Source organism: Haliaeetus leucocephalus, unplaced genomic scaffold (assembly GCF_000737465.1).
Source record: "Haliaeetus leucocephalus isolate CR32 unplaced genomic scaffold, Haliaeetus_leucocephalus-4.0 Scaffold858, whole genome shotgun sequence".
Taxonomy (NCBI): Eukaryota; Metazoa; Chordata; class Aves; order Accipitriformes; family Accipitridae; genus Haliaeetus; species Haliaeetus leucocephalus.
Genome location: NW_010973294.1, coordinates 1,773,771 through 1,786,314, shown reverse-complemented (window position 1 = coordinate 1,786,314; position 12,544 = coordinate 1,773,771). Strand labels below are relative to the sequence as shown.

Genomic DNA, 12,544 nt, shown 5'->3' with positions numbered 1-12,544 from the left:
CAGGTGAGTATTAAAGCTAATATAGTGTGAGGCAGTTGTTGGTATGTTATGTAGGAAATGTTGCCTCGCAAATCATGGAACCTGTTCCCCCTGGTGTTAACAGATGAGAACTCATCGGAACAGGGACCTGAACATAGGTAACCTACGAATCATATGCTGTGACCATATGTTTAGAACGGGTCAGATGAATTGCACCCTGAGAATGTCTATTTCTGCCATTTATAGCACAGAGTGGCCATAGATGTCTGATGGTGAGATGAATCACAACACAAGTGACTAAAATGTAGTGATATGAGGAGAAGGCCAATACAATTACTATTTCCTGCTTAGATGATTAGTTCACACCTGGCCCAGGTCAAAATGACTTGGACATTACAAACTAGTTGCATTCATCCTGCAGAAACAGCAGCACAGGTGAGGCTCTGCTGCCTAAGTTTAGGCATCTTGTATGATTTTAGGCACTTTGATGTCCTCTTGGCCTCCATCCGTTACTCCAGAAAGACATGGGTCCTCTATAAGTCTTCTATAAATCCTGGGTCACAACAGTTAGCCATGGAAGGTTGTCTTGGATACTTTAAGGTGCCTAAATGGCAGTAGGTATCTACATTTAAGAGCTGAACGTCACCCACGTTGTCGAAGTTGACATCCCAAAGGCATAATGAGCTTTGAAAGGAAATCATTGTCCTGTCAGGATAGAGAAACATGAATTGGGATGGTTCAGAGAAGCTGGTATTTCTGTGGGCACAGAATCACAAAAAAGTTGAGGACCTCTGGAGATCTTCTACCCAAGCCCCTGCTTAGAGCAGGGTCAGCTAGAGCAGGTTGCCTAGGACTATGTCCAGATGGAGTTTGAATATCTCTAAGCATGAAGACTCCACAATCTCTCTGGGCAACTTGTTCCAGTATTTGTGCACTCCCTCAGTAAAAACATTTCTTCTTATGTTAAAACAGAATTTCCTGTATTTCAATTTGTGCACGTTGCCTCTTCTCCTGTCACTGGGTATTGCTGAGAAGAGTCTGGCTTCATGTTTTCTGCTCCACCCCATTAGGTATTTGTACACATTGATATGGAAAGGCAGCAAAATAAACATGCTTTTGTCTGGTGCCATGAACTTCTGCTTGCCATAGGGTACTGACAGAACAGCATCCACAGCATTTACAGGGCCAAAGCTTAGACTGAGCTTGCCAAAGAAGGCAAGTTCTGTACTGCTCATTTACCATTTTACATCAAAATGGCTTAAACTGTTGTGCAAGAAAGTGTTTTGGTGTTTTTAATGCAAAGATGGTTGCAAATTACAAAGACTAGTCGGGGCAAAGGTACTTTGGTGCCTGACTGCAATTTATTTTTCAATAGGAGATTAAGGTGGAGTTGATACCCAAACACCTTTCAAGAACCATGATCAGATTCTACTTAAAAATGTGAAATGTGATTATAAAGTCCTCTGAAGAAAATGTTAATGCAGGTAGCAGTACTTTTAAAACAGAAACTGGCCTTAGTCCTAGGTTCAATACTAGAGTCAGCATATAACCCCCCCTAAATATTGTGTAAACTTGCACATACCTAGAATATGACTGCTTTCCTTGAACTAAGTGTGTTAGATGCACAAAAGCAAGATGAAAACAACATATAGGGTGCATTCTTTCAAATAGTATTTGTCCTACATTAATTTCTACAGCCGCAAAATGTAGTTACTGGTCAGTTGAAAATGCTTTCTGCAAAAGTGGCCTATTGTAAATCATCTTTTCTCTGTCTTTAAATAAAGTATAGCAATAGAATACATATTCCAGGATGTTCTAGGCCAGTAAAATGTATCTCCCATGCTGAGTTACTATATTAGATTGTGAGCTGCATTGATATATATTGCCAAAATGCTTTTCTGAGCATTTTTAATATTTACCATAAATGAAGAATACGGAAAAGGTATTTTAGGATCTTGTTGAGAATTGAGTAATTTTCTTTTTTTCCTACTTAAAATTGAAGTTAAAAACAAAACTGGAAACATTTTTCAGCAAACAAACTGATGCATTTGGAAAATGGAAATCCAAACACAACAGCAAGTCTTTCATTGTGGTGTCTTAGAAAATAGTGATGATTGTTCAAATCATTACTGTGCCCTTCAGATAGATGTCTGAGCTGCTTATTTTAGGATAGGGGGCTAAGCAGCTTCTAGCAGAAAAGGAAAAGAAATTGTTACTGCAGAGCTTGGCAGATACTAAAACCTCAGTTGTATCCCTCTTCATGTTATTCAGAAGGGCTGGGCATAGCATTTGAATTATTTGACATCTTGAATTTGGAGTTCAGATGGGCTGCAATGCATTTACTCGATGCTCCAGCTATTTTGGATCAGTGTGAAGAGGTACAGAGTTTGGGACTATGTTGCTCCCAACCTGGCATGCATCTGAGTACCAGTAAAGGGGAGAAACTGGTATCTTGCTGTTACAGGTGCAAGAACATTTTCTTGTGTAATGACATGAGAGCAGAGATAATCAGCAGTGATCACAAAAGGCACAAAAGGCAAAATTGTGAGATTTTTCACATTTGGCTTAGAGCAGAAACTTTCTATATGCTGGCAAATGCTGCAATGGATCTGCAACTTTTTTTATCCATTGTAGGGCAGTGGGTCAGACACAGACCATACATTGGTGACGAGTATTAATCAAGTACTATTCTAGTAGTCCGGAAAAGAAAATAAAAACCTGTTGAAGTTGTGATTTGAATCCATTCTGTATCAGTTTCAAAGCCACGTGATTAGTTTTTGCTGTTACATACTAGAAATATGTAAATTGCCATTTTGCATAATCTCCTGAATCAGCTGCTTTTCTATATTAAAGTGCAGTCATAAACATTATGCATGTCACATTACTGTAAAAAATACACAGTGAAAATGTTTGGGCAAACATATTTTCTTTGAAAATTTTGGCATAAAATCTTTCCATTGAGCATCCAGTTTTTGTTATCTCTCTTTGGAGATTTTTTATTTAATGAAAATTTTTTATTATGCTTTAATGAAAGCTCCAGGCATAAGAATAGGAAAAATAATCATAGAAGTTATTCACAGTCATGGTATTCAGTCCTGATCAAGTGCTGCAGTACCAAAGGATGCAATCTATTAATGATTCTTATCAAAAGAGAGGTGATATCTAATCTCATTAAATAGCTAAGGCTTAAACTGAGGTTACCATAATGAACAACTGGGAACTACAAACACATCCTGTAGGGAATAAGAACTACCCCTAATTCTAAAAGCTATCCATGAGAAAACTGGCTCTTTAAAATGAAACTATGCACTATGCAAATGCCCAGGCTGGATGATTCTACCGCTGCCTTTGAAAAAGTTTGCTTTTTAAAGGTTCCCGATTCACATGGTGATTTTCCTCTAAAGCTCATTGCCCACTCCAAACTGGGAGGCAACTCCTAGCCCAAAACAGACAAAATGGAGGATAACAAATCTGTGTAACAATAAACTCATCAGTTCCTCCTTCCATAGCTCAGTAAGCAAACACTGGAGTACACAGACCTCAGAAAATGAGAGTCTTGAATTTTCCCACTAGTTTAAGCCCACTCAGCTTTTGTCACTGCAAGAAATCATGATTATCCACTTTCTCTAGCGTTCACTCTTTTTTTTACAGGTTGGGTTTCTTTTTTTTGTCCATTAGCAGGAAAGGATAAACTATACTTCCCACCTTGAACACAGAAATTAATTTAAAATGGACTAGCCCTGAATAAAGTTCTCTTTCAAGAGTGTAGACAAGAAGATAAATTGCAGGACTGGGCACACCAGAAGCTCCCTCGTTGTTGTATTAATTCTGGCTTCTTCACTGATCTTGGGTAACTCGTGGAAGTTCTGCCCCTTAAACCCCTACATCAGTAATATGTGATTTATCTACTCGTCTTTCTCAAGATTTGTAACAAGCATGAGCTGAGACCCACTCCTGCAAGCGCTTGTACAAATGACTTTGCTTTCCAGTAAGCAGTTGCACAAGTGGTTTTGAATAGGAAGACATTAATCAATAACACAGCTCATGGTATCTCAGGATCACGCCCTTAAGTTGCTGAGTGTGTTCAGCATTATGGAGAGTAGCTAAGCACTAAATATTTTGAAAGCATTTGTGTGTCTTCTTGCTTTCAGGTCCCAGTCTGTGGTGGAAGCCGGCACGCTGAAACATGAAGACCAGGGGGAAAGCGAGAACACCCAGCCACTGCTGGCTCTGGACTGAGCTCTCATGTGCCCAACACACACACAGATACATTAATAGACTTCCACCGTACCAGAAATCCACAGAGCACGACACACACAAACACACGCACGCATTTTGCTCGAGAACAAGTCCTTCATGTTTCTTGACCAAGTAACAACTGTCACCAGCCATCTGTCTGTGTGGCCAATGCTGAACAAAAACTGAGAAATTTCTATTGACGCAGGAGCCTGTCCATATACAAAGAATTTGTTCTTTTTTTTTTTGACTTATGACATTAAAATATTGGAAATTATGGGACTGCTTTCTCTGTTTAAAGAAACCAGGGTGTGTCAGTAGTTTTCCTGAAGACTCCAGCAGGGATGCTCAGTTTTATAGAAGTGAAGGTTAAGTGTGTTCTAAGGAAAAGCATCTCAAATTTAAACTTTGCACTGTAGTCAGCAGTTTAGTCTGGCTCAGAGGACAGAAGCAGCAGCATCTACAGAGTGGTCAAGTTTTACAGAAATATTTTGCATTAAAAAAAGAACATCCCCCTCCTCCCCCCCAAACAGTGCCAGCATAATATCATTCAACATGACACTTTGTGACTGCCTCATCCATGCTGCTTATAGGGGGTCACATTTCAGTATCTAGCAAAAATTATTATTAACTTTTGAAGCCCTTCTAAAACTGTCAGCTGAGTGGCATGAACTGTGTGGGCAGCAGACACATGCAATTTGAAATGCAATTATTTAATTTTAACGATGTGTTTTTCCACAGGCAACTCGGGAGCCTATTAGATATGTGCGTGTGCGTGTGTGTGTGCATGTGTGAAGGGGGGGTGCTAGGGAGACCCATTGGACACATTCACCAGTGATTAATGGTTCAATCCAGATTGTTTCATTTAGGTCACAAAAGCAAATGAAAGCTCTGCAGAGCCATTTACCCCCTTCCCTCCTGCAGCCAAGTGAAAGGTGTAGCCAGAATGGTATGCTCATTGCGGATGCGGGCCATGGTTAAAATGAATAAGGAAAACTTAGAATTAATTATTCAGTACAAGCTTCTGCTAGAAGGAAATGTGGAAGAACAGAAGAACTGAAATGCCAAAGATCAGTTTGTTATTTCTCTATTTGCTCTAGCTGCAAAGAGACTCCCATCCCTTCATTGAAATGGAAACCAGATTAAAGAAATAAAAGAAAAATCGTTATCAGATTACATGTGCAGTGACTTTATTTCCTAAACTGGTTACAACCACTGTACACACCTTTAGTCTTCAATTAAATTGCCGTACATTGACAATTTACTAGAACAAGCGGTTGGCAACAACATATCAAAGGTAGCAGTGTAAATCATATATATAAAATGAGATGATAATGGGCACGAGACTTTGTAATGTGCCTCTGGAACATCCACTGAATTCATAAGCGATACACTGAAGCGATGATATAGTTCAAAACTGGACATGGTCAGCCCTAACAGGTAGACTGACAAACTACTGCCTTTATCTACAACAACTTTTCATGCCTGCACAGGGCAGAAAGTACATCCTGCCAGATCCTATCAACACACCTGGGATCTACCTGCTACTATTTGTTACAGAATAGCCTCATTCAGACTAACCTTCTTCTGCAGCAGCATGTCATTGATACAAAGCCTGGCCTCCATGACAGACAGCAAGTCTTTAAGGCAGTGGATGGTCCCAGCAAGGCAACACAGGAGTCGGAAAAAGAAGCAGAAGCTTGCAGGAACTAATAAGACAACTAAACCCATTTATCTTTGGGATTTCTTCCATTCCCCCTCCCCTGGCATTACCACCTATTACAGAAAACGAGGATGGCAACTCCTGCTAACAGGACACCGCTCCCTTCCCTTCCCTGGGCTCACGAAGCTCACAGGCATTTGGGTTTGACACAGAGAACTTACTTAAAGCAGAAAGTGAAAAATCAAACAGACAGAAAAAGACAGACATTGGCTATCATATTGCAGCATTAATGAAGAAATACTTTGGTTTACGATTTTTCTCTGTTAATACACTTACCTCCACTGCCATTGAATCTTTGTGATGACCTGTTACAATCACTGTTCATTCAAGTAGGACTTGTTCTGCCCAAGAAGTGCAACTATCACTTAAATCTAGTCCTTGAGGATTAAACCTCGCAGAGGATTAGAATTATTTATTTTCTTTAGCTGTGACATGAATAAATACATATGATGCCTTGTATATAAATGTATGATGCCTGTATTTAACTGTAGGATCTTACACAGACTCTGTGCTTGCAAGCAAGGTAACTACAGGCAGGGAGGAATCCACCTCCTAACATCATGATGAGTACGTACTGCCTTACAAAAAGGAGAGTAAATTGTCCTTTTTTGTCATTTCCCTCTGTAAATAAGTCTAAAGAAAAAAAATTAAATTGCAATGGTTCTCCATTTAAAAAATATTTCGATTCAATTTTTCCATTGGCATTTCCAATGTTGAAAAGCTTTTTCAAGATGAAATACCAGTTGGCAAACAGGAACACCAAAAATAATATACCACTTATTCACTGCATAATTTCTGTGGTTTGCTATATATATTCTCCCCATGTATATAGCTAATCCAGTAGCTGTACCTAAAGAAAAAGATATGTTCTCAGCTCCTTGACAGGTAGGCATAGAGTAGATTCACTCCAGTGTTGCAGGAGCTATTTATAATACACCTTGCCATATTCAAGGCACTTAAGATTTTAACTGGCCAATATATGACCACACAATTTAATAAACAGTGCTACTCCAGCGCATACACACATCTTGGGCAGATTACTTTTATCTATTTGCCAATAGCAATCAGAAAAGATAAAGTATGAGCCTTCAAAGGAACAATGAAACAATCTGAAGGATGGCATGGATTTTCATAAATAAAGCTCCAAAGCTTTTATCACTCCTTTAGTATTTACTCTGAGCTATAGAAACTAAAATGTAACATTAATAAAAATACACTCAAACCACAAATTTTGGTTTAAACAGTTCTTGATTCCTTCATTACAAACTATGTCTTTATTTTAGAGAATTACAAAACAGTTTATAATTTGTACTGCTTGATCACTTTACAAAGATAGAAATTATAGCCTCTGACTAAACAGCCACCAAGAGATTTAAAAAAAATTCTTACTATGACCCCCCAATAACAAGTACCTTATTTCCAGTTTTGCACGATTCTCCTAAAGCCTATATTTTCTTAAGCGTGAAACTTACAAATCTTTTCAGTTTTCGTGATGATTAACTGAGAACTGTTACTTTCTTGTATATTATGTATAGTCTCAGTGTTATTTTTGATACAGACAACACATTAAAGGCTAATTATCATAGCTGTCCAAAACTGACTCTTGATCAGAGAGGGTTTATCAGTTTAACAGTCAAAAAGGAAATTAAAGTGCACACCTCCAGAAACTGGTTACACTAATTTATGGTGCAATCACCATGTGTTACATGGCATTACAAGATTTAATTACCTAGTAAAATACAAAATCTGAAAAGCATTCAGTTTATGGGAATGCAAAGCTCTTATCTGTATTTTGCTTCAGCAAACGTGGCATTCTGGTCACGATACTTAGGTACCGTGATAGAGTCTCTGCAGTACAAAACCACCGAGCATTAAACAAATAAGATGACTGTTCAGTGTCTTTTGGACAACAAAGCCAAAGCTGTGGAGATTAAGTAACCTCAGTGTCTCCTTGCTTAGTGTCTGTCTCTCACAGCCCTTGATAATGATGCCACTGCCCTTGACAAGCCCTGAGTATCCTAGCACACCTATCCACACCCGGCTGGTTTTGCAGGCAAGTAGATAACAGCCAGCCATAAACATCAACAGTGCAACCTCAGGTCTCTCTTTCCTGTTAGTGTTCTTAGAAGTTAACAGGTGGAGGGTCCTGCACCCTCCATTTCCCATTAAACAGTACAGACCCAAAAGACCAGCCAACTGCTTAAACATCCAACCAGTTTTCTTTCTTAAATATAGGCCTTTTTACCATATAGTAAATTCTGCATGGCAAATACAGAGCATACTGTAAACAGTACTGGGATGAGACTACCTCAGCATTATGTCATACATTTCAAGACAAGGAAAACACCATTAGGTCAATTAAAGGATCATTCTAGCACTCTGTAGGATGCTCGCAGCAGAAGTTAACACAAGTTAATAACCTGAAGCTCTCTGTCTGCTCTGCTTTCTGGCAGGAAACCAAGTTAGATCTTGTCCTTCTGCCCAAAGCACAAGAAATTCTTCCTATATTTTTTTCTGCTGAATGACCACCCAAGGGCAGCCTAGAAGGAGCCCCTGGAAGGAGGTGCCCCAGACCCTTGCTGGGTAGAAAACGAATATCACAACACAAGCTTTTGTAATGATAGGAGAAACAGCAGTTCACCATATAATCCTAAGAACTGTCAAGCACTTTAAGATCAGAGCCTACAGATGTCACATTTGCTCAACATCTTCCAAAATCACATCATCAAACTAAGGTTGCCTGCTAACTAAGAAACTATTTTGTTTTAGAAGAACAAAGCTTCACTAAGCAGCTGATTATGCAAGTTTCTGTTTGCATTTCCAGGAAGGCAAGAGAAGGCCACACTTGGCAAAAATGAAATCTGTTCATCTATAGTGTTTTCCTTCTGCTGATAGCTAGAGATGCACTTATATAGATAACGTTTTTTAAAAAATAGTGGTTGATTAAAGAAGATTTGTTCATAATTATGCTAGAAAAATACAGTTACTCAGGTAGAAAAAAATACAAAACACATATAACCCATTCACATTATCTACAGTTGATAACACAGGGACATGTTCTATGCCTAAAGCAGCTAACATTACAACTGCATACTGATTTTCAAAGTTGGCTGTGTGCATATGTTTGTAAATACCTTACATGTTACTTCCCAGATAAAAGCCTGGGAAGTATTTCCCAGATGTAGAATCACAGATCTTGTGCCTGAACATGGTTGGGCAGGTGACTGACTGACTGATGTTGTACGCATAATATAGGCATGGCAAAAACATCTGCACATTCCTCAGTTTGAAAATCCAGACCTATTGCTCTTTGGCTGACAAGATTTGTATTTTCAAACTTGCAGCTGGAAAAACAATACATATCAGTGCTGTATCAGTATGAAACAAAACATGGCTTCTTTTTTTTTCTTCTTTTTTTTCCTTTTTTCATGTCAAGTCCTCTGTGATTGCAGAATGCCATCCTGATCTCTTCCAAACCTTACAACATTTGTATTCTTAATATGCTGGATAAATTAATCCTATTTGTGTACTCCAAAGGGGTTAAAGCTCCTCTGCTCCGCTCATCAGAAGGAACCCCTTAAATAGCAGGAAGGGTGCGTCTCTGTTGTGCTGTTAACTCAGGGTGCCACACATCCACAATGAATATCAGGCGATAATTTTCAGCATCCTGCCATACTTCATGTTCGAAAGAGTCATCAAAAATAAGAACTTTCCCTTCTTCCCAGGTTCTGCAACACAAAAAAGAACATGCTTTAGTGTAGTATTTGAAGTGCCATGGAGCAGGCAAGCTATATATATCAGCTCTGAAGAAGCTCTTTGACATATAAGAATGACTTAAACAGTATATATTGCACAGTCAGGATTTCACTACCTAACATAAAGAGACTGGAGTATCAGAGTTTTGATTTAAATAAACTACAGGAAGATCAGTCTAATGGTCCTTCACATTATTGAGGGATTGTTTCCCCTCACTCTGCACAGTTATGTCCACATACACATTCAGACATTTATAGTATTTGTTATTGATATACTTTTAATGAGTCCAATAAGCAAGAAGCAGGTATAATAGTGGTGTAGTAATCAACTTTTCTCCTTTTCTAATCAGATACATACATAATGAGTGATGGAAACTGAGGGAATGACCAGTGATATGGTCATATGGTTTGAAAACAAATCACATTAGATCAATCAGCTTTTTCTAAAAATCAAAACAATAGAAGTAGGCCCTGATCATTCTTTAAATTTCAGGGATGTTAACAGTCCTGTCCCATAAAACCATTCAAAGCACTGAGTCTGAAGATTTTTCTTCAGAGGAAGGTTGCAACGCCATAGTGTACACTGGGTTAACTATATTGTTAAAGCTGAACTGGAAGGATGAGACCACATCACTTAAAGCCCCTCTGCTTGCCAAGTACTGCTTAGGCAGAGCAGATCACTGAACAGCTGTAAATACCCTAAGTGAGTGTTCATTACAGCATGGAAGAGCCAAATTTTAACAGTGATACTTTTCCAAGATCTGTACCTTTGTTAGGCAGAAAAAGGGATATACACAATTTATTCAAAGTGGCTTGGTTTTGAGCACCTCCATCGCTTGAAAAATTAACAAAATTACCAGATTTAAAAGCAATGTCAAGAGGCAACGCAGAAGGAAGATATTAATTGTTGGAAAAATCAGTGTTTCTGTCAACTTTACGAAGTACAGAATCACAGAATAATTGAGGTCAGAAGAAACCTTGGAAGGGCATCTGGTCCAAGCCTCTGCTCAGAGCAAGATTAACTGCAAAGTTAGATCCAACTATGAGGTTAGATGAGATATCTCAGGTTCCTGACTACTGGATTTTTGAATATCTGCAACCATGGACATTCCACTGTCTCTTCCTGTGTTTCACCAACCTCATTGTGAAAATTTCCTTCTGTCTAGATGGAATTTCCTTCACTGTCACTTGTGTCCATTACCTCTCATTCTAAAACCGCACACCTCTGAAAAGAGTCTGGCTCTGTCTTCTGCACAGTCACCCATCAGTAGCAGAAGACAGTAACTAGTATCCCCTTCAGCCTTCTCTTTTTCCGACTCCAAACCAGCTCTCTGAGCTTCTCATGTGTCGCATGCTCCAGTTGCCTAAACAATTTTTTCATCCTCCACTGGAGTCCCTCTAGTTTATTGATGACTTTTTTTGTACTGAAGAGCCATAAACCGGACACAGTACTCCAGAGGCAGTGTCTTGAGTGCAAAAGAGAGGGAAAAAATTGCTCCCCTCAAACTGCTTCCTATGCACTTACTAACACAGGCCAATACACAGCTAGCCTTCATCAAGATGAGAGCACATTATAAGTCACATTCAACTTGTCCCCTAGGACCCTTAGACCTTTTCTGCAAAGCTGCTTTCTATGCAGTCATCAGCCAGCCTGTACTGTTGCAAGATGTTGATCTGTTGCTACCAGTTGCAGGGCTTTGCATTCGCCTTTGTTGAATTTCATGAAGCTTCAGCTGGTACGCTTCTCCAGCCTGCTGAGATCTGGATTCATAATTTTAAAGAGAGGTTTAACGCCTGGTTAAATGCAGTCCTGAAACTGCGAAAAATCAGCAGCTGATCAGTGACCATTAGTGATAATGTCACAACATGTCAAAAAGTCACTGTGCTAGTCATTTTGCTGCCCCTCAGATCTCAGTCTTACCCACTGCATTTAGGCACAGTAGCTGATTATGTGTTACATGGTTTATCTATTGTAAAGTCAGGCAGTGGTATGAGCAAAGTAAATTTACTATGCATTGCAGCAGGACAAAAGCATGCACCTGATTATACCCCTTCAGGTGAGACTGGATGAATAATGGTCAATTGAGTCAATAATGGTCAAAGAAGTGTTACCTCCTAAAGCCACTCTACAATGAGCACATAATCAAGTTTTTTTAACAGGATCCCTTAGGAGCTGAAGCAGTCCAACAGGATGGCTGCCCTTAAAGAGAATTAAGAACTATGAACAGTAGCGATGGTAAAGAAACAAAGGTCTTACCATCAAAGATGGAAATATGTTGCTTAGCTCATTCAACTGTGTTCATTCACAGAGAAAACAATGGTTTTTTTTGAAAAACAGGGAGAAAATGAGATTTAGACTCCCAAGTCATCTCGGTATTTTTAATCCAGCAAAAGCAAAAATTAAGCATCAAAATTTATGGGGTTGTGCTGTACTGTTCTGAACAGAAATGGAAATTGAAATTGGATCATTTCAACTTAAATAATCATCGAAATATATTTTAAGCGAGAGCAGATAAACCAGAAAGCATAACATAGCAAGAAATTCACACTGGCTTGCACACAGACATCAGCCTTGAAGGCTCAGATAATGAGCCTTTTGCAGGTTTCAGCTATGATCATGTGCTTTTTCTGCTACCATGTCAGTTATCAGATAACAAAAATGTTTTATGCCATATCAACCCTAAGTCTCTGCTACCGCACTAAAGTTACATTGGTATTATTCAATTCAATGGGAGTCAACCACTTGCAATGCTACGTTGTGGTAAAAAAATCAAGCCAACTTCGGGGTTTTTGGGGGGGGGGGGGGGGGGGGTTTTTGTTGGGGTTGGTGGTTGTTTTTGTTTTTTGGGGG

At 39.1% G+C, this 12,544-nt stretch overlaps 2 protein-coding genes across 2 annotated transcripts in view; one reads left to right on the top strand and one right to left on the bottom strand.

Annotated features, from left to right (window-relative positions):
* CLVS1 (clavesin 1) overlaps nt 1–4,545 on the top strand; it is a 95,793-nt gene extending 91,248 nt beyond the window's left edge. The window contains exon 5 of the mRNA XM_010582894.1: nt 4,131–4,545. Coding sequence (XP_010581196.1) covers nt 4,131–4,218 — 88 coding nt within the window. The 3' untranslated portion in view covers nt 4,219–4,545. The remainder of the gene's footprint in view (nt 1–4,130) is intronic.
* A 4,791-nt stretch (nt 4,546–9,336) lies between these two features.
* The window catches only part of ASPH (aspartate beta-hydroxylase), a 101,833-nt gene continuing 98,625 nt past the window's right edge, over nt 9,337–12,544 (bottom strand). Inside the window, exon 26 of the mRNA XM_010582893.1 lies at nt 9,337–9,666. Coding sequence (XP_010581195.1) covers nt 9,516–9,666 — 151 coding nt within the window. The 3' untranslated portion in view covers nt 9,337–9,515. The remainder of the gene's footprint in view (nt 9,667–12,544) is intronic.